The sequence below is a fragment of the Papio anubis genome, chromosome 9, assembly GCF_008728515.1.
Source record: "Papio anubis isolate 15944 chromosome 9, Panubis1.0, whole genome shotgun sequence".
NCBI lineage: Eukaryota > Metazoa > Chordata > Mammalia > Primates > Cercopithecidae > Papio > Papio anubis.
In genome coordinates this window covers 21,164,946-21,186,747 of record NC_044984.1, presented here as the reverse complement: position 1 = coordinate 21,186,747, position 21,802 = coordinate 21,164,946, and the positions used below count along the sequence as shown (strand labels likewise).

Here is a 21,802-nt window from a genome sequence, read left to right as displayed (position 1 = left end):
ACAGAGATCTGTGAGGCTCACTACCTCAGCTCCTATAGGAATTTGCTCACTGATCACCCTATTAAAATTGTCGTTCCTGGGGCCAGGTGTGGTGGCTCACTCCTGTAATCCCAGCACTTTGGGAGGAAGAGGTGAGCCGATCACCTGAGGTCAGGAATTTGAGATTAGCCTAGCCAACCTAGTGAAACCCCATTTCTACTAAAAAAAAAAAAAAAAAATACAAAAATTAGCTGGGCATGGTGACGTGTACCCGTAATCCTAGCTACTCAAGAGGCCGAGGCAGGAGAATCACTTGAACCCCGGAGGTGTGGGTTGCAATGAGCCGAGATCGTGCCACTGTACTCCAGCCTGGGTGACAGAGCGAGACTCTGTCTCAAAAGAAAATAATAATAATAATAATTGCAGTTGCTCTCCGAAAGCATCTCCTAATCCTTTCATGGCAATGCTTTCTTCCTTTCCAAAGCTTATGTCACCATCTGACCCACTGTTCATTTTACTCATTTATCTTTACTTATCGTCTGTTTTCCACAGTAGAATATAACCTCTGTGGGAACAGGAATTTTTACTTATGTCCCTGTCACCCAGGGCAGTGCCTGATGCATAGTAGGCACTTTGTAAATACCTGTGGAATAAACAAACAGCTACTTTGAATATAAGCATTTAAATCTTCACCTAACAAATTATAGCTTTAACTGATGTTTTTCTAGTGTTGATTCCAAGCCCTCCTCTATTTCTTGCCCGTCCCTCCACTCTGGATCTGCTCTGATGTTTGTTGGGCTGGTCTCTGGTGTAGTAATGCAGGAAATTCTTAACTCTGCTGGCAAATGCTTAGACATTACACTTTAAGTACTGTATTTTTATGAACAATATTTCCATAGCTCTGGCTGTTCCTTTGACAACTAGAAATCAGAGGATTAAAATCCTCTTCTTGTACTGCATTAAGTTGCCACCTCAGCTACCAATGAATACAGAAACACCTGGAATTTTATTTTTGGTTTAACTACTTCCTGCCTATATGAGGCCCTTACAGTGTATATTCATATACTTATGGAATTTATTCTTTTGGAATAACCCATATTATTTGCCTGAGATTCATCTAGGGTGGTTATTTTTGATGCCAGCTGTAGATATGTAAGGTCTTTCCCTAAAGAACTCCAGCTGCTGTGCGTTGTTTCAGCAAGCAGGAAATTCTGTACCTGGCAGTTCTTGCTGACCCAGCTAGAAGTGACCGAATGACGCATTTCACTTTCAGGGGCTATTGCTGGGTTTTCATATTCATTCTATAAATAGCACTTCAGGGAACACTCAGATACATTGAACATTTTCTTTGCAGTCCAGTTCAGTGCTGGCAGAAGGAAGGTCACATGCTATCTGGTTCTGCACAAGCCACTTGCCCCTTAGTGGATCCTAAGTTCCAGACAGACCCACCCAGAGTGTTCATTAGCTCATAAACACAGCATTACTCTCAGCAAATACTTCTGTGCCATTGTTTGTGCTGCGTTCCGTGCCTGGAGGAATCCTACGTATTCTTTATTATTATTATTATTATTATTATTATTATTATTATTATACTTTAAGTTCTAGGGTACATGTGCACAATGTGCAGGTTTGTTACATATGTATACATGTGCCATGTTGGTGTGCTGCACCCATTAACTCGTCATTCACGTTAGGTATATCTCCTAATGCTATTCCTCCCTACTTCCCCCCACCTCAATAGGCCCCAGTGTGTGATGTTCCCCTTCCTGTGTCCAGGTAAATCATGCTGCTATAAAGACACAGGCACACGTATGTTTATTGCAACACTATTCACAATAGCAAAGACTTGGAATCAACCCAAATGTCCATCAGTGACAGACTGGATTAAGAAAATGTGGCACATATACACCATGGAATACTACGCAGCCATAAAAAAGGATGAGTTCGTTTCCTTTGTAGGGACATGGATGCAGCTGGAAACCATCATCCTACGTATTCTTTAAGGTTCAGCTCAGGTGAGAAAGCTTCCCCTGAGGTGGCTCAGCAGAAACACCTTCTTCTTCCTTGTGGATTGCCCCATAACATTCGGTCGGTATCTCTTTGGCAGCAACTTCAGCATTATAATAGAGTTTGTTACCTAGGTATATATTTTCACACTCTCATCATCCCTTTCTCTCCTCACATCCCGAACTGTGAACCCTCAGGCCTGTGACTTCTGTCGCATGTATCTCTCCCCAACAGTTAGCAAAGGAAATATTCAGAAACATTTGTTGAGTGAATGGCCGATTGTATGAATGAATGAGTTTGCAATCACAGAGGAGAAAGGAGCTCATTTGTTTCCAGCTTAATGGCTTTAAAAATAATCCTGTGTTTAGTTTTTTTTTTTTTTTTTTTTTTTAATTTCCCTAGCAAACACCTTCTACTATGTGCATGGCCAATTGGAGATGAAAAAAAAATGTTGTTATATTTAAATACACTTCAGGGAGGCTTTTTAAAATTTTGCTTTTTAAATTCCAAGGCAACAGACGAGTTTGTTCCTTACAGACTTCTTGGCATCTTTCTTTTCACATGCTCTTTTTTGCTCGACCCAGTCTTCAGTCAAATTCCTCCAAAGGGTCTGCTGTAAACAATGATTTTGTGAGCAGTTGTGTGTTCTTTGCAGTGAAAACCCGCCTTGTTTTCTGTTGCTAGGCAACCCCATTCCAGCTGCCATTGAAGAAATGCGCGGTGGTGGGAAATGGTGGGATTCTGAAGAAGAGTGGCTGTGGCCGTCAAATAGATGAAGCAAATTTTGTCATGCGGTAAGAGAGAGCACCCACAGCGCGGCCTCTGCCTTCTCTCCTTTTCCCCACCCCTCCCATAAGCCCTGGGGCTTTTCAAAACTAGTCACTTGTGATTAATCAGTTGTAGCACGCTCCTTAGCTTCACTTCCAGCTCATAGACAAGTGAGTTTAGGAGAGAGGTAAGGGGAATGAGGGAACATGCCCCGAGAAAGTACAAAGCCGAGAAGGCTCAGGCGGAACAGAGATACCCACTCTGCTGTGAATAAAGGGAACAGGGGAAAGTGGAAAATCTCACATCTCATTTTAGATTGTACAGCCAGGTGATTCTGACTTTTTAAATTGTTCTTTTCCTTAAGGGCAACTCTCTGTGAATAAATGTTTTAATGGATTCATTTTATTCTATACCATATTGTTAGTTTTTCACCAAAGCATGTGTAAGTAGCAAGTGGGATTTGAAGACAGATTAAATCTTTGAGTGAGTGGGAAAACTGGAACAAAGAAACAGGGGTAAATTTCGAACAAGGAGGATGCTTGGTAAAGGGACTGAGCAGATTGGTGATGTGCACATCTGTTCCAGGAAAAACAGGAGGCCCCTGCAGGAGATGAAAAGGAATGGCTGAGACATATTCAGCCAGGGGCAGAGACTGCCAAACTGTAGTGGCAGCAGCCTGCACTGCTGGGTGATTCTGCCCAGACATGCTTACCAGCCAGGCATAGAAGGAAAGACAGCAAGTGATTCGATAAAGACAGGTTTGGGATTATCTGGGTGAGAGGGAGGAAGGACAGGGAGTGACAACTTGGAGGGCTCTGGCTAGAGAGAGTGTAAAGTAACACACCTTGAAATCTGGGCTGGGCAGGAAGAGAGCTCTGAGATGAGTGAAAGAGAAAGGAAAGGGAAAAATGATGGGGTCATTCAGAGCAGGGGTGAGGTCAGTTGTGGCTCCTGGCTGTGAATGAAGGAGACGTGGAATAAGAAGAAGCAGCTAAAGTCAAAGAATGGCTTTCTGGAGGGCAAGATTTCAGAGCTCAGGGTATCTGGGGGATGAGTGGACATGTTGTAGAAAAAGAAAACATTTGTTATTGAGAAAATAAAGGAACCTTGAGGATAGACTCTGAGAGGCCTTTCAGGTGGACCCTCAAGTCTCATTGAGGTAGAAATGACTATGAACCAAGTGCCAGCAGACTCTGTGGCCAGGAAGGTGAAGACTGCAGCAACACCGAGGACAGAAAGCTGAGCGAGATTTTGTATTCCTGTTTATTTTTAGGTATAAATGAGTAACAGTCTAGGAGTGGAAAAAAGGTAGCTGAGAGAATGCTAAGCCACCTCTGAGCCCTGAGCTAAGTGGGAGAGGGAAGAGTAAAGACTTTATTTGAGAGAGTTTCAAGAGAAGCCATGTACTTGTGGGGGCTAAGTTCTCTCTCGGAGTTAGTCTCCCTGAAAGACATTTTTTCTCACTTGTTGAAGCCTGCAGGAGAGTCTAGATCCTTGTCTACCCACCTTTCCTTCGTACAGGTACCCCCAGCGTAGTTTTTCCTCTATATTGCAGTTTTTCTTTTCAATATATACAAATAATAGAAAAATGGAAAAAGTACAAATGTAATTCTTTTAGTTCCAGTCAATGCAACACCTGCTCACTGAGCACCCATAACCTATGGGCCTTGAGCTGGCTCTGGGAATGGTGTGCTGAACAATCCTGTAATGAATTTATGTCCTAGAGATGTGCTTGCTACCGTGGGGGAGTTCAGACACACAGGAGCTTCTCAAGAGAAGTGGTGTCTGAGCTGAGTCTTCTCTTCATTTCACCCTAAGCAGAGAAACAACCCAAGGGCCCAAGGTGAGAACGACAGCAAGTGCTGTTGCAATGACATGAACAGTGGGGAGAATGGCTTGAGATGGAGCCAGAGAGGTATTTAAGGTATTGGAGTGGAGAAAATCACCTAGAGAGCATGAATAGGTGAGAGCAGAGCCCTGAGGCACCTTCAGGCACCCTCTTCAGTATTTTGGCATTAGGTGAGGCTGAGGAGCCAGCAAAGAACACAGAGAGGTAGGAGACAAGTCCTTGCTGTTGTTGACTAGGTCTGTGACCTACAGTGCATTATTTTACCCTTGCTGGGGCCCGGCTTTCTAATTTGTAGGAGGAAGCAGAGTAGTCAGTTCCTCAGGCCCTTCCCACTATGGCAACTCTTACTCTATCTATGACTGTATGAATACCGTATAATTGTAACACCGTTTATGTAGTTTAGTTTATATTTTCAAATTGCTCTTGAGTATTATTAGTTTATGTGCTCTTTCCAAAAATTATGTAAGAAAGAAGGAATACATAGTATTCAACTCACGGATTCAAAGAAGTTAAGTGATTTCAAGTGGCCTTGATACATGTGGAAGTGTAAATACACTTCGTGCAGTATAATAAATGTATTTTTGTATTATTCATGAGTGTGTATGTGTGTGTGTCATCCATTTGTGAAGATGGACATGTGCTAACATGTAGAAGACTAGGCTTAGGCACCATAGAGTGTTATCTATTATTTCCAGTGGGCCATATTTATCACGAGTAAACAAGACTTTGTTGGCTTTATATGCAATCTGATGTTGATATATTCAAGTTCAGAATTAAAGGGTGCTTCTGATTAGAGTGCCTGGCACAATATTGAGCATAATGTTTCTAAAATATGAGGAGATGAGGGCTGAAAGAATTCAAAGAAGGTAGCACCATAACAAGAACTATGTATGCATATGCCTTTGATTTAATTTCAAGAATAGTGCTGTTTTATGACACATTTTAATTTTTAAAAGCCTTATGTATAGTTTAAATTATAGGAGTAATAAAAGTTGATAAATTATTTTAAAATTATTTGACCATTTACAGATCTATTAATAAATCATTGCTTAATATGCATTTTGGAGCATGCTTAATATATCGAGATATTATATATTCAAAATGTAACATTTAATGAATAAATGTAGATCAGAAAGCATGTCGTATGTCTGGTCCTAGACTGTAGGGTGTGTGATGGACAGATGTACTGAGAGACAACATCAAAAAGTAGTGCTGCCTGTACACAGTGATGTACCAGATTACAGTTCAAAGTGTCTTCTAGGAGTAGGATACAACAATTTCATAATTTTCTCTGCTTAAATGTTTTCAAACACATCTTCTAGTGCTGAAAATCAATTTCCCATTTCTCAAAGTAAGCATTTGCTCTGTAGCCAAAAGCAATACTTTAAAAAATAATATTGTTGAATTCAATTTATTGGGAAGGTTTACCAGACAAAAGTTAACAGGGATTGCATCCTCAAAAGGAACTGGTTAACTTGGGGACATGAATGAGGGAACATAATTTTGGTGCCTTTTGAATTATGCTCAAATGTATGTTTTGTATACTCACATATATATAAAAAATGTAAAGGGATTTTGTGATTTTTCTACTTTAAGATTTCTTTCTATCAAGCCCATTTCCCACTTACTTCCACATCCCAATTCAAAGAATATTCATTTCTTGTTAATTCTCTGATCAGATCTCTTTTAAGATCATGAGTACAGTTGCTAAGACACTTCAGTCATTAATATTTGTTAATTGTGCCAACAGCGATAATGCAAACTTTGAAACATTTTACACCACAAATATGCCTTATTAAAACAATTTGACTTTATTAAATGTGCCTTTTGTGTACATCTTTGTAATTATCAATTTATGAGTTGAGGAACTAAAATTATGGTGTGCTTTTCCTGAGAGAAGAGATACAGGAAAGTGTCACAGATATTTGCACTTAAAGAAAAAGTTTACCCAGAACTTACACCAAAATGTATTGTCGTTATTTTCTGGAAATACATTAAAAATCATACAAAATGTTATCTTTACGATTTTAAGCATGAATCCCTCTGTTCTAGACGATAATAAATAACTGCAAGTTTTTCTTGAGCTATTACTCTGTGGCAGTAGATATGAAAAGACCCAGACACATGAGCCATGAAACACACAGGAAAACAAAGTGTTTGCTCATGAAAACCAGTTTGTTTAATAATGACAAAACACGTTGACAGCACTCTCCAGCAATACTCAGAATTTACAGTTTTAGCATAACATAGCTGATTCTCACATGCTTCCAAGGGCAATTAAGATCAAAGCTGCTTTAAGAGACAAGTATCCAAATTTTAGTCTGTGTTTTATCCTGGAAGTCATCTTCCTCTTTGCAAGGATCAATTAAATCACAAGACCACAATCCGTTACCACAACCGGATGAGCCTGGCTGTTGATGCATAAACTCACTCCCTCATGAGAATCCTCAGGAAACACCACATGGGATATGGGGCAACCACTCTATCTACTCTTGTACATACCTCAAGAGTAGGTTCTCTGACTTGGGCTCCACCCCCAAGCACTGTATGCTTTCAGTGGGCATTCAGCAAAAGCCACTGACTGGTTAACTGACCTGTTGGCAGCTACCAGAAAAAACAGTATCTTATCACCAAAGAGCAGATAAAAAGAAGCTTCTAAATCAACTGAGACAAGTTTCTGCCTAGGATGCTTTGATGTGGTGACGCTCACAGGGTAAATAAGAGACAAAATCAGAGAACCTGAGCTGATCAGCTGAGTGGGTGCCTGGATACTGGGGGTAATTTGTAGGGAAAATTTAGTTGTTGGGGAACTAGCAGAGACTGCAATATTTGTAAGATATCTTTACCTACAAGTAAGTGATGCTTTTGTTTATTGAAGTAATAAAAAGTTACAGATGCCCTAATGTGGTAGGAATCAAGTTAGACATATGGTTGGAAAGGAGAAATGAGGACTCAGTAATAAAAGAAAGCTTAATGGAAACTATAGGCCCAATTGGCATTTTCATAGATAATAAATGTATATTTAATTATTTTTGTATGCTATATCTGATTTGTGATATTTTTTAATATTTACTAAGTGTACACATCAAGGTTAGGGGATTTTTTTATTACATACCATTTTTAATCCTTACAACAATTCAATAAAAGAGGAAAAATCATCATCCTCATGTTGTGTAATGGAAAAACTGAAGTCAGGCAAATAAATTAACTTGCCTAATGTTCCACAGGCAGAAAGCCATGGGATTTGAATTTGGGGTGGTCATATTTCCCATTGTAAGCATTTATAAGACATGGCGGCCAAGGAAAGGAACTAGGGCAGGGTGGTGTTTTGGGAGTGGGAGTGGGAGTGGAGTGGCTATTCCCATCACCAGGGAAACATCACCTGTACTCTTTCCTTTGGCTGAACTGGGATGGTGGATCACTGCATTTATTTGGATGATGAGCCATTATGCCTTCAGCAGTAATCAGCCTGTGCATTGGCCACACACACAGTCAGACATGCTGTGATTTAAGTGAATAGCACATGGCCCTGAATGCACTTTTATAATTTAGATTTTGGAAAAAGAAAGAAAAACACCAGAAAATATATTAATTCTTCCCTGTCTTTTGAGGTTTATGAGTGTGCAGAGGTACTGTAGGTCCCATGTCCTCTAGTGTACCACACTGTCCTGAGCTCTAATTCAGGTCTAAGAATGTCTGTCCTACCCTCTCAAAAATATTTTGAATGGAAGAAATACCTCCTAGTTACTGTCTCTTTCTTTTTGTAGATCATTTACACCTTTGGCTGACATTATCTTTCTTCCTAAACAGGAGTGGTTTTTATGATAGCATTTGGAAGATGCTGATAGTTAATTATTCATCTAATGTCTATTGAAAGGGAGAGGTGGTTAAAAAAAGAAACAGTTACTTGTGAATTGAGCTAGAATTAATAAAATTTCTATTTGTATTATTCTAACTGATGATTTAAAATATGCGAATCATTCCAAAATGTTTGTTCTTGTTTCTCTAGATGCAATCTCCCTCCTTTGTCAAGTGAATACACTAAAGATGTTGGATCCAAAAGTCATTTAGTGACAGCTAACCCCAGCATAATTCGGCAAAGGTAAGAGTTTATGACTTCTGTTTGTGATGAATGAAGATGAAGTCTTCTCAAGTACTTAGCATCTCAAAGGCAGTGAGCATAGTTCAGTTTGGGAAATCAAGAGGAAAACCATCCGGACAGGCAGGAAGGATGAAGAAGGGAATTGTAAATAAGGAAAGCAGGATTATGGGAATCCAAACAGTATTTTATGCGTCCTCTGGGATTCTGTTTCTTGCCTTTAGAGATGGTAGAAATAACAAGAAGATCAATTGTTTTGCTTAAAGAACAGCACAATATTCTGCTTCCTCATTACTGCTACTTTTCAGTTTGTTGACTTCGGTCCCAATTTATTGATTGGCAACTGTGAACTGAATTAATATCAAGAATAAAAACAAAGCAATGGCTAATCCATTACATTGCTTTGGCCAATCCATGCATGCTTTACAATAGCAATATTGTCAGAATGTACAAGAATATGTGGTTATAGTATACTATATCACATTACATTATATTATATTCAATCATATTTGGGAGAGCAGTTGTAAAATTCTTGTTCTAGTATCAATTCCAGAAATCTTGAAATTCCCTGGAATCTGGGAAGCTGCTGTGGGAGCTTCGGCGGGGGCGGGGTCAGTCTCTAATTGATGAAGTGCATCAGCGAGCTATCAGCTGTTTCTCCAAGGATTGTTCATTGTAGAGAAGGAGGAATCAAGCATTGCTTTAGGTCCTTCTGTGTCCCCTAGCAATTAGGAGTGAAATATCCAGATGTTCTGGGCCCAGGCGCTTGTCATCTAAATAAGTCCCATCCAAGTGAACGGCATGTGTGTTCACTTTTTCACAGTGTGGCACTACTTGTTTTGGTTCATAAGTATTCCCATAAAATACATATCTAGAAATGCAATCAGCTTTTAATTTTGGGAGATATTGTTAAATTACCCTCCCCAAAATGTACCATTTATCTTCAATAATGGATAAGACTGATTGTTACCCATATGGAAAAACAATACTATTTGTGGAAAAAAAGGATACATTATATTTGACTTAATTTGCATTTTTCTGAATATAAGAAGAGCTGAGTGGGTATTGACTATTAGTATTTTTTCTTCTGTTTCTTTGTATTTTTTGCCTACTTTCGACTTGCTTTTAAAAATATTTTTCTATTGATTTATAGGAACTCTATATTATGTATATTAAGTCTTTGTATCAAATATTTTTTTCTAGCCTGTTACATATATTTTAATTTATATTCTATTGCAATTTAAAAATTTTTATGCAATGAGACTTTTTAGTATTTTCCTTTATGGTTTCTTTTAAAAAAACAATCTTTCTTTGGATGATCTTTCTTACTCTGATGCTCCTCCCTTCCACGAAAAAAAATCCTGAATTTTTCTAATGCATTTATAGTTTATATTTAGAAATGTAATCCATATAAATGTATTTATTTTTATTCTTGTAAGAGTAATTTTATTGTTTTTCAATGCAAATATATATTCATTATAAGAAATCAAACAGAAAAGTACAAAGAAGAAATGAGAACACTTACAAGAAATTTTTTTATTAAAACAATTTATTTTTATATACCTATAGATTCACAGAAAATTGCAAAAAACAATTTACAAGAAGGTTCTACATAGTCTTTACCCAGTTTCCCCCAAAGGTGACATCTTTGACTATTATTTTGATTTGGGAATAAAATAACTTTTAAGCAGGAACACATGTTCCTTTGGAGGGAAATGAAACATTTAATATATTGTATCCAAGACCAGAAGATTCTGTTTTTCTACCTGAATATGTGGAGTTGTTGTAAGATTTAAAAAGCAATGTGAAAAAGAATGTTCAGAGCAAGATTTAGAACAAGCTGAGGGAGAGAGGAAGGGAGGAAACGAGGGAGGGAGGGAGAGGGAGAGATTGTTTTTTGGGGAAAAATATAAATACAAATGGAGGAAGGACAGTCAAAAATTAAATTTTGAAGAGGAAAGTAGAACTGTTTTTTAAGACTTAAGCTCACTGTGAAGAAAACATGCATGGACAAGCAAGAATCATTATCACTAACGTTGGTAAGTATTTCGTTCACATTTCTGTGTGCCAGGTTCTGTGCTCTTTCTAGGTAGTGCCTCACTTCATCCTTAAAACAATCCTAATAGGCAGGAGCTATTTTAATTTATGCATTTGACAGAAGGATCCTGTGATGTGGTGAATCTAGGAATCTGTTCATACACACAGCTGCTAATAATCGCCTGGGACTTCACCCAGGCCTCTCTTATTCCAAAGCCCATGCTCTCAACCAGAGACCATCTCTGGTCACTGCTGACCAACTGCTTTTTCTCTGTTTTCACACTACAACACAGAAGACTGTGAAAAGAACCAAGGTTGGGGGGTGTCTGGCTGTTTCCAGGGACCAGCCCCCACCCTGAAGCTGCATAGGGCCTCAGTCAACTCATTAACATGCAAAAAGATAACACCGTGGAGTTTCTAAAGATTTTAGGCGTTGTATGCCACGAAATGAGATCAAAGATCTCAAATATATATTTCAGAATATTACACCATCACACCCTCTCATCTTTTTCCAAAATCCATATGTTGCCCAAGGAGACAATAGAGTTTTCCCAGAATAATCAACATAGAAAACTTCTGCCACCAAATGTGTTTGTGTTTTTCCCCCACACACCAAGCAAGCAAGCAGTTCTGCAGCAGACACCAGTGGGGTATCTCCAATTCAATTCCAGCACTATCTACAGATAGTGTCAGATCCCACAGACTGAGGGCTCAGTCCTACAAGACTACCCCCAACCCCTACCAGTCACAAATCTAGGCCTCTGGAACTTTTCACTGACTGGCTTCAAGTTGGGGTTCCCCCAACTCTCTTTTTGAGTTTGATTAATTTGCTAGGGCAGCTCACAGAACTCAAGGAAACACTTACTTACATTTACTGGTTTATTATGTTACAAAGGATTCAGATGAAGGAGTGCATAGGATGAGGTATGGGGGAAGGGACGCGGAGCTTCTGTGCCCTCCGTGGGCACATCACCCTCCAGAAACCCCCACCTTCTTATCTGGAAGCTCTCCAAGCCCTGTCCTTTTGGAGTTCTATGGAGGCTTCATTAGCAGGCATGATTGATGAAACCATTAACCACTGGTGATCAACTTAACCTGTAACCCTTTTCTCCTCCCCAGAGGTCAGGGAGTGGGCCTGAAAATCCCAACCCTAGAATCCTGCCTTGATTCTTTCCAGTGAACAGCCCCCACCTGGAAGGGCTGGTCAGCTGTCAGTCAACTCATTAAGATGCAAAGAGGTATCACTGTGGAGTTGCTAAAGATTTTAGGAGTTACAAGGTCAAAGATCAAATATATATTTCATAACATTACACCATCACACTCTCTGATCTTTCCCTGTGATTCATGTGTTGCACAAGGAGACAGTAGCATTTTCACAGGTTATACATAATTTTGTAAAAGTGAAAGTTTCTTTACTTTAAAAAATGTATTCAGGCTGGGCGCGGTGGCTCAAGCCTGTAATCCCAGCACTTTGGGAGGCCGAGACGGGTGGATCACGAGGTCAGGAGATCGAGACCATCCTGGCTAACACGGTGAAACCCCGTCTCTACTAAAAAATACAAAAAACTAGCCAGGCGTAGTGGCAGGCGCCTGTAGTCCCAGCTACTCGAGAGGCTGAGGCAGGAGAATGGCATGAACCTGGGAGGCGGAGCTTGCAGTGAGCTGAGATGCGGCCACTGCACTACAGCCTGGGCGACAGAGCGAGACTCCATCTCAAAAAAAAAAAAAGAAAAAAAAGTATTCAATGTAACAACATTTCTGTTCAAATCAACATGCATACACCAATTCCATTTTGTAACATAAGAAAAAATTGCATTTACAATAGCATCAAATAATATGATACATTTAATTAAACAAGAAAGCAAGTCCTCTTGGGAAAAAATATGAAATTTTATTGAGAGACACTTTAGACAACCTGATTAGATGTACTGATAATACCATGTGCATGATTGAAAGACTCAGTATTGTAAAGGCACCAGGTCTACCCAAATCTATCTACAGATTCATTGAAATTTCAATGGAAATCTTCATGATGCATGCATGTGTATATGTGTGTTAAACTTCAAAAGTTATGTAGAAATATGAAGAGCCGAGAATAACAAAGAAGCTCTTGAAGAAAAAATGATTGGCAGCGTTGCTTTATAAGATGTTAAGACTTGTTAAAAAGCTATTATAATTAAGACAATGTGGCTCCGGTGCAGGGATAAACCAACTGAGCAGTGAAACAGAATAGGATACTCCCAAATATTTCCACATAGATATAAACCATATATATGACAGATGTCATATTTATATCAGAGATATAAATATGAAGAGTCGAGAATAGCGAAGAAGTATAAATTTTTCAAAACAATGTTGGGATAATTAGATTACATATGGGAAAAAAATAAAGTAAATTAAACCTCTACCTCATCATAACTTATACCAAAAATTATTTTCAGGTGGTTAAGACTTAAAAATAAAGCTGCTGGGCCCAGTGGCTCACGCCTGTAATCTCAGCACTTTGGGAGGCCGAGGCTGGTGGACTGGCTGAGGAGTTGAGACCAGTCTGGGCAACATGGCAAAACCTCATCTCTACCAAAAAATACAAAAGTTAGCCGGGTATGGCGGCATGCAGCTGTAGTCCTAGCTACTTGGGAGGCTGAGGCATCAGAATTGCTTGAGTCCAGGAGGTCAAGGCTGCAGTGAGCCAAGTTTGTGCCACTGCACCAAAGTCTGTCGAGTGAGACCTTGTCTCTAAAATAATAAGAAGAAGAAGAAGAAGAAAATTTAAAATAAAAATAAAAGCAACTAACAATACAGCTAGGGACAAAGATGTAGCAAGTAAAACTGTAAGGAATAATAAGTAATCACTTATCAGGGTAGGAAGAGTATTGGGTTCAGGTGTGGAATAATGGGACTTCTGGATTGCTAGAAGTGTTCTTTTTCTTGGCCAGGCTGGTGTAACATGGATATAAACTTTTTTTTTTTTTTTTTTTGAGACGGAGTCTCGCTGTGTCACCCAGGCTGGAGTGCAGTGGCACGATCTCGGCTCACTGCAAGCTCCACCTCCCGGGTTTACGCCATTCTCCTGCCTCAGCCTCCGAGTAGCTGGGACTACAGGCGCCCGCCACCACGCCCGGCTAGTTTTTTGTATTTTTAGTAGAGACGGGGTTTCACCATGTTAGCCAGGATGGTCTCGATCTCCTGACCTCGTGATCCACCTGCCTCGGCCTCCCAAAGTGCTGGGATTACAGGGTTGAGCCACCGCGCCCGGCCTACATGGATATAAACTTAATAATGATTCCTTAGGCTGCACATGTATGTTAGATGCACTCTTCAGTATATATACTTTACTAAAAACGTAAGAAAAAGATATGCTAAGTGATGGAGGACTATACAACTTATAGTTAATTTTAAAGGTTCTCGGTTTGCTTTTTTGACAAAATTGAGTTCCAGAGAAGTATACTAGAGTGTAAGTTCTATATAAAAGGGATCTCAGTGTCTTGAACATAAGGATTGATAAAAACATTTTTTTTTTTTTTTTGAGACAGTTTTTCACTCTTGTTGCCCAGGCTGGAGGGCAGTGGAGCGATCTTGGCTCATTGCAACCTCTGCCTCCCCGGTTCAAAAGATTCTTCTGCTTCAACCTCCCAAGTAGCTGGGATTACAGTCATGCGCCACCATGCCCAGCTAATTTTGTATTTTTTGTAGAGACAGGGTTTCACCATGTTGGCCAGGCTGGTCTTGAACTCCTGACATCAGGTGATCCACCTGCCTTTTCCTCCTAAAGTACTGGCATTCCAGGCATGAGCCACCGCACCTGGCCAATAAAAATATGTGAATAGAAATATAGTTAAAGCCTTATCAGCACCACTGTCAGTGTTGTGAAGCTCTGTGCTCAAATTGGAATACAATGTTTTAAGTCATCAATTATCAACTTTTTTTTTTTTTTTTTTTTTTTTTTTTAGGCGGAGTCTCGCGTTTTCCACGCTGGGGTGCTGTGGCGCGAGGTCGGCTCACTGCAAGCTCCGCCTCCCAGGTTCACGCCATTCTCCTGCCTCAGCCTCCGAGTAGCTGGGACTACAGGCGCCCGCCACCACGCCCGGCTAGTTTTTTGTATTTTTAGTAGAGACGGGGTTTCACCATGTTAGCCAGGATGGTCTCGATCTCCTGACCTCATGATCCACCCGCCTCGGCCTCCCAAAGTGCTGGGATTACAGGCTTGAGCCACCGCGCCCGGCCAATTATCAACTTTTCATTGTATAGAAGGGATCAAACAGGTAGCAAGTGCTGGAAACTTTTGGTTAAATACATCTGAGACTGCATTCATAGCATCTTCTTCACGTGGCCAGCAGTATATGTAAACAGGGTGGTATACAAAGTGCAAACACTTGTATGTAGGGATTAAAATATAGATGATGCTATACTATCATGGCCCAGTAAAATGGAAGAAATGATATTAAAGTGAGAAAGGCAGTATGTATTTCTATATTAGATTATCCTATTTATATTATTTTATTCCTATCTCGTAGTCTTCCCTCAAAGCTGTGCAAATCCAAGACATCAGTGGTTACCTTGTACTTTCATGTGATGAAAAATTAAACTCATTGGGCAGAGATGTGCAGTGGAAATGCTAATTTTCATAGCTGTCTCCAAAACCTTGATTCTGCTAAAAAATATTCTATCAGAAGTTATAAGCATTAAGAGTTTTCACTACAAAATTCTGTTAGAAAATATCAGTAACAAGATAAAACAGGTTTTAGAAAAATTAAGTACACATATATGAGAGGCACACAGAATTATAGTGACAAAAAGAAAGTTAGAGAAGTTAATACTTATTGCTCTATCTGAAAGAAATTCTCGGTAAGAAGGAGATTTGCTACAGTAAGAAGGAGCTTTGCTACAGCCTTTGTTAGGATATCTTGTTTGGAGTGCATTCTTCTTGACAGTACCCAGAACAAAAAGATTAGTTAGGGTGCCTGAGACATAAGATTAGAAAGGGCTTTGCAGTCGCATTCATCCTCTGATTGAATTTTTATGGGCGAAGAGAGGAGAGTGGTGGTTTTAATCTGGCAGCTAGATCTTTAAACTCCTTACTATTATCCTTTTTCTTCCTTTGCTGGCCTTTGCAGGTGGAAGGCAGAGGATTCATACATATCATTACCCTTCATCAATGCACCGTCTGTAGCCTTTCGGCTTAAAACATTTTTGTTCAAATACTCTTTATTTTATTTGTATGAATTTCAAGGATATAGTGCCATTTTGTTACATGGTTATATTGTGTGGTGGTCAAGTTAGTGTCCAAATATCCTTTAAAAGATTTTTAAAATCCACGATTCCCTTGATTATTTTAATTAACCTAATTTTTGTGGCATAGGTTAAATTGTTGCCAAGTATGGACTTTTGAGGGCATTACATACATAAGCTTTAAATATGTATTGTCAGAATTTCAGAAGTGCAGATCTAGTTCTTCCCATGTTACATGTCCTCATGGCAAAGTCAGTCTCTTTGTGAAATTAATTTATTAAGTTAACTTTTTGTCAGAAAACATGGACTACCTTTTTAATTCAAATAAGTGTTACACAATAATGTTACCCACGATAATCATCTCACTTCTGAGGTTTAATTATTCAACATATACAGTACAGGGAACTATCAAGAGTTTGTCCCTTGGACAAAATAAGGCACAGCTCCTTTCTATTTCTTCTAAATAAATGTTTGCTTTTGTTCAGGGGATATTATTTCAGAAGCTGTGTATTTTGGAAATGTTTCTTTGTTTGGTGGCCTAGTGGCTTTTATCCTTTGGGGCAATGCATCATTATAGTATTTGGGATAATAGGAGGCATGACTTTCTTTTATGAAGTAGGAAAAGCAAAATTATGGAAATAGAATTTGGAAAAGAGAGTTCTTTAGACTGTCAGACTGGTCTTGAGCAAATATATTTTAGAAAAGTATACATATGGAATTTGAAGGTCTGGAAATTTACGGGGAGGTGGAGGAGTAAAAGGAGAGCCAACAAATATTTCTTGAAATCTACTCTGGGACGTGACATACAAAGTTGAATGAGATGACCTCAAACCCTGAAGTTGCTCACAGAAGCAGACGTGCCCATGGTTGTAGTGTCCATTGAAGGGATTTTATAAATTTGAGGGGACCCTTCTGTATTAGTCCATTCCCACATTGCTTGCAGTGAGCAGAGATCGCGCCGCTGCACTCCAGCCTGGGTGGCAGAGCGAGACTCCGTCTCAAAAAAAGAAATGCCGAGACTGGGTAATTCGTAAAGAAAAGAGGTTCAGTTGGCTCATGGTTCTGCAGACTTTACAGGAAGCATGATGTTGGCATCTGCTCAGCATCTGGGGAGGCCTCGTAAACTCACAATCATGGCAGAAGGCACAGGGGGATCAGGCATGTCACGTGGCCGGAGCAGGAGCAAGAGGGAGTGAGCGAGCTGCCACACTTTTAAACAGTCAGATCTTATGATAAGTCACTTACTATTGCAGGGACAGCACCAAGGGGATAGTACTAAGCCATTGATGAGAAATTGTCGCCATAATCCAATCACCTACCATCAGGCCCCACCTCCAACACTGGGGATTACAATTCAATATGAGATGTGGGTGTGGACACAGATACAAAACATATTACCTTCTGAAATTATAAAAAATGTTCTCTACAAAAAATAGTAAAAACCTGGCTGGGTAGGGAGGCATGTTCTTGTAATGCCAACTACTCAGGAGGCTGAGGTGAGAGGATTGCTTGAGCCCAGAAAGCTAGGTTAGGGTTAGGGTTAGGGTTAGGTTAGCCATAATTGCACTCTAGCCTGGGCAGCAGAACAAGACCCTGTCTCAAAAAAAAAAAAAAAAAAAAAAAGAGTTGGCATGAACTAGGAAACAGAAAGGTGTTTAGAACAAACGTAGTAAAAATCATGGTGGAGTTAAACTTTTAAAATTTGTAAATGCATTACTTTTAATTCAATAAGGGGACTTGATATGAGACCTCAATATTTATTTTGAGGTATAATCTGCATACAAGTGGAAGAGATTTTATCCAATGGTTAGTGCCTCTAAGTTTAATAAAGGGATTTGAGAACATAGAGATAATCACAGGGGGAACAATTGTTTATATTATTTATGTGCTTTTGAAATAATAACTTGAGCTTTGAGGAAAATAACTTGGGTCCAAGAAGGTTATAGCAATTTATCTTTAAAATTACGTACAACTCAATGTACACATAATATACATGCATTTTTCAAACTGCCTTCCTAAAACTTCCATATCTCTTTTGCTGTCTGACTTCTTTTTTTTTTTTTCTTTCAAACTCAGAGCAGCTTATCAGTGTTTGTATCAAGGCTTCAGAGTCATTGATAGCTATTTATTCTAACATCTGTTCTGAAATAAGGGAATTAGAAGGCAGATAATAAAACTCAGACTAGAGATAGCAAGTAGGAGATAGAAAAGAAAAAGCCCCTAAAAATATGAATACATGGGGGTGGTGTCTGAGAGGCAATATTACACAGCAGTGAAGAACACAAGTTTTGATTAGAATGGGTTTGTTTTCAAATTCTACTGCTAGTGCTAGTAAGTGCTCCTACCTACTAGCTATGTAACCTTAGTTACTTAATGTACCATATGTCAATTGAGTATAAAATTATTTACCTTGAGGACTGTTGAGAGATATAAACGAGATAATGTAACTGCATCTAGTAGAAGCTATTCTGACTGATATCCAAATTAGCTACTCAAGAGGACTCTCCTGTTGCAATACAGTTTGTTCTTGGATAAAACATATTATTTAATACATTTTTGTACTCATCAGATTTAGAGAAATCTCCAAGCATATCTGCATGCCCACCTTCCCACCAAAAAAACAAAAACAGAAAATGAGGGAACAAAAACCAGACCAAATGCTGAGAATTATAAAAGTCAGATATCAAAACTTAGAAAAGAGACCAATCTCTGGACTCACCATGTTAATGGGTGTCCCATATTAAGCCCTGAGAAGGAGTCTATGTGGTTCCAGGTCAGTAGCAGCCCTTGGCTTCCAACAGAAGCAAACAAATTTCTTCTGGAAGAAAGCTCATGGAATTCTTATATGCTATGTTCAAACAAATGATAGCTCATAAGCAAACACTCAAAATGCACACAAGCCATCAATAGTGTAAATTCTCAGAGACAAAAATCAAACAAAAAGTAACAGATGAATTTAATGCCTGAGAACTTATTGGCATTGTCAGATGCAGTAGATTACTAAATATGTAATTTTTATAGAAAATAAAAAGAATGAGAAGTCAATAAGAGACTATCCAAATTAAGTAGGTAGACTTGAAAAAGAACTAAATTGAACTTTTAGAAATGAAAACTATAATTGTTGAAATGGAAAGACATCAAATTAGACATAACTGAAGAGAGAATTGGTGAACTGGAAGACAAAGCAAATAATTTTCCAGATAATGAGGCTATGGAAAATATAAAGGCAAGACAAAGAAACATGGATAGAATGAGAAGGAATATGCTAAAGTGGAATTGTGGAACTATAAAATAGAGATAAGAATTCTTTTTCAGAATTCATGATTAATGTGATCCATAAGTAAAGAAAACACAAAGTATCAAGCAGATCAATTAAAATTTTTTAAAATGCAAACAGACAATTTCAGTGAAACAGAACTAAAGATAATAAGAAGCTTATAAAAGCAGCCAGAAAGAAAAGACAGATCACCTGCAAAAGAATAATTATACTAAAAACAAACTTCTAACAGTAAAAATGGACATCAGGAAACAGTGGAAGAGTATCTTCAAAGTGCTGAGAAACTACCAACATCGAAATGCATATTCAGCAATCTATGTCTTCAATAGTTGTTTCAATAGAAAATGTTTTCTGAAAAACAGACACAAATTTTTTACCTCCAAAGATCCTTCATTCAGAGGAAATCTGAAGAATACATCTCAGAAAAACAGTATGTTACTCCAGAAAAAAAATCTGGGATGTAAATGAGTTGCTAAGCATATCAATAAATCCAAACCATTTTATCTGTATAAAATAATAATTATTATCATACATTATTTTTGCAGATGATTTGTGTGATCAAAATAAAAGACAACTAAAATACTGGAAAATGACATTGCATAAGTTGGGAGGGGGAGATCGAAATGTTATTAGCTCTTCTTTCAGTTTTTTACTCCTTAGTGACAAGTCATCCTTTTGTCCTAAACAGCAACAGCAATAATTTTAGTATCTTTCACTGTTTCTGTGGCTCAGGAATTCAGGAAGAACTAGGCTGAACAGATCTGTCTCATGATGTCTCACATAGTGGCTGGAGTTGAAATGGCAAAGGCTTGGAATAGCCGGGGCTGGTCAAGCATCTCCCTTCCTGTAGTCTCAGGGCTTTCCGTGTGGTTTCTCCTTGTGAATTAGTGTGGGCACCCTCAGCATGATCGACTCCAGGAAGTTGGACTGTTTATATGGCAGCTGGCTTCCCCCAAAGCTAGTGTCCATACAGAACAATTTGAAGTGCATGACGTTTTAATAGCCTTACATGGGAAGTGCGCTAGCATCACTTTCATCATACTCTATTGGTTGAAGCAGTCACAAAGTCCCACCCAGGTACAAGAAAGAAGAATTCTAGCACAGATCCATCTCTTGTTGGGGGAAGTTTTCAAGTAACATTATTAGAAGAGTATGCATGGTAGGAGATTTTTTGTGTCCATCTCTGGAAAATATAATCTGCCACAGTCTGCCCTTGAGTGACAACAATTTATATCCCTCACATATTCAAAATAAACTCATTGCCTTCCTGAAGACCCTCAAGACCTATTCCATTACAGCATCAGTTTAAAATCCAGGATCTCCAAAAGGTTGAAAGAGGAACAGCAACAACAACAAAAACCAGAAAAGAATAAACTGGAAACAAAAATACAACAGAGTGGGGCCAAAAAGCCAAAGTTGATACTTTGAAAAGTCTACTACAATTAACAAACCTTTAGTAAAGTTGACAGATAAATATATAATAATTATTTTAAAATAGACTTTTCATGATTTTTCTACAAATCCATCCTAAAAAACAAGAAAAAACTCTACTGTACACAAACATATTATGTACATCATAAATGGATAATGAGAACAAAATGATATCTCCAAAACTAAAAAAGAACCAGTGATTTTGTAACTTATGATATATCCATATTGATGGTATATTATGCAAAGATATTATGGATTAATGTACATAAGTGGTTTTAATAGATGGTGAAATGCTCATGTTCTAATATTAAGTGAAAAAATAAATATATAAATGTGTAAATATATAAAATTGTATTTATGTAGTTATATTCAGAGAAAATCTCTAAGGAAAAAAAAATCAACATTTTCCAAAGTTGCAAAACTTTATAATGGGGAAAAAAAATATTTAAAAAGCAGACCTTGGCTGGGCGCAGTGGTTCACACCTGTAATCCCAACTCTTTGGGAGGTAGGAGGCTGAGGTGGGAGGATTGCTTGAGGCCAGGGGTTTGAGAACAGCCTGGGCCATATAGTGAGACCTTATCACTACAAAAATAAAAAATAAAAAATTAGCCAGACATGGTGCCTATAGTCCTAGTTGCTTAGGAAGCTGAGATAGGAGGATTACTTGAACCTAGGAGTTCAAGGCTGCAGTGAGCTGTGATCATGCCACTGTACTGCAGCCTGGATGACAGAGTGAGGCCCCATCTCTCTAAAAAAGGGCCTTGTTATTTTATAATTTCTCCTAATATTAACTCATTTTGACAATACCACAGCCCTGTGAGTTGGAGGGGCAAACAGTATGAATAAAGCCCTGATTTTGTGTATGCGTTCCTGCCCTTCCAGATTTAAATGAGATTAACTTGAACTCCAAATTTTATGCACTTAATTCAGAGTCAGAACATTCTCCACATCTTTCCGGTAACCTTGTCCTGAGAGCAGCAGAGGTGAGCATAGAACCAAGAACCCAGGACCTGACACACAGGAGTTACTGCGTAAATGTCCGTTTATCTTCTTCCTTTCTTTCCCTCTGTGAAGCTCTAGTCTTCAGTGTTAAATAGCAGATAAGATCAAACATTACTCTAAAAG

The 21,802-nt window shown here is 38.7% G+C and overlaps 1 protein-coding gene across 2 annotated transcripts in view; it reads left to right on the top strand.

Annotated features, from left to right (window-relative positions):
* The window catches only part of ST8SIA1 (ST8 alpha-N-acetyl-neuraminide alpha-2,8-sialyltransferase 1), a 136,794-nt gene that overhangs the window by 78,479 nt on the left and 36,513 nt on the right, over positions 1 to 21,802 (top strand). Inside the window, exons 3-4 of one of the 2 annotated variants that reach the window (XM_003906102.5) lie at positions 2,671 to 2,780; positions 8,613 to 8,705. In XM_003906102.5, the coding sequence (XP_003906151.1) occupies positions 2,671 to 2,780; positions 8,613 to 8,705 (203 nt within the window). The remainder of the gene's footprint in view (positions 1 to 2,670; positions 2,781 to 8,612; positions 8,706 to 21,802) is intronic. The other variant, XM_017945719.2, reaches the window with a different exon arrangement.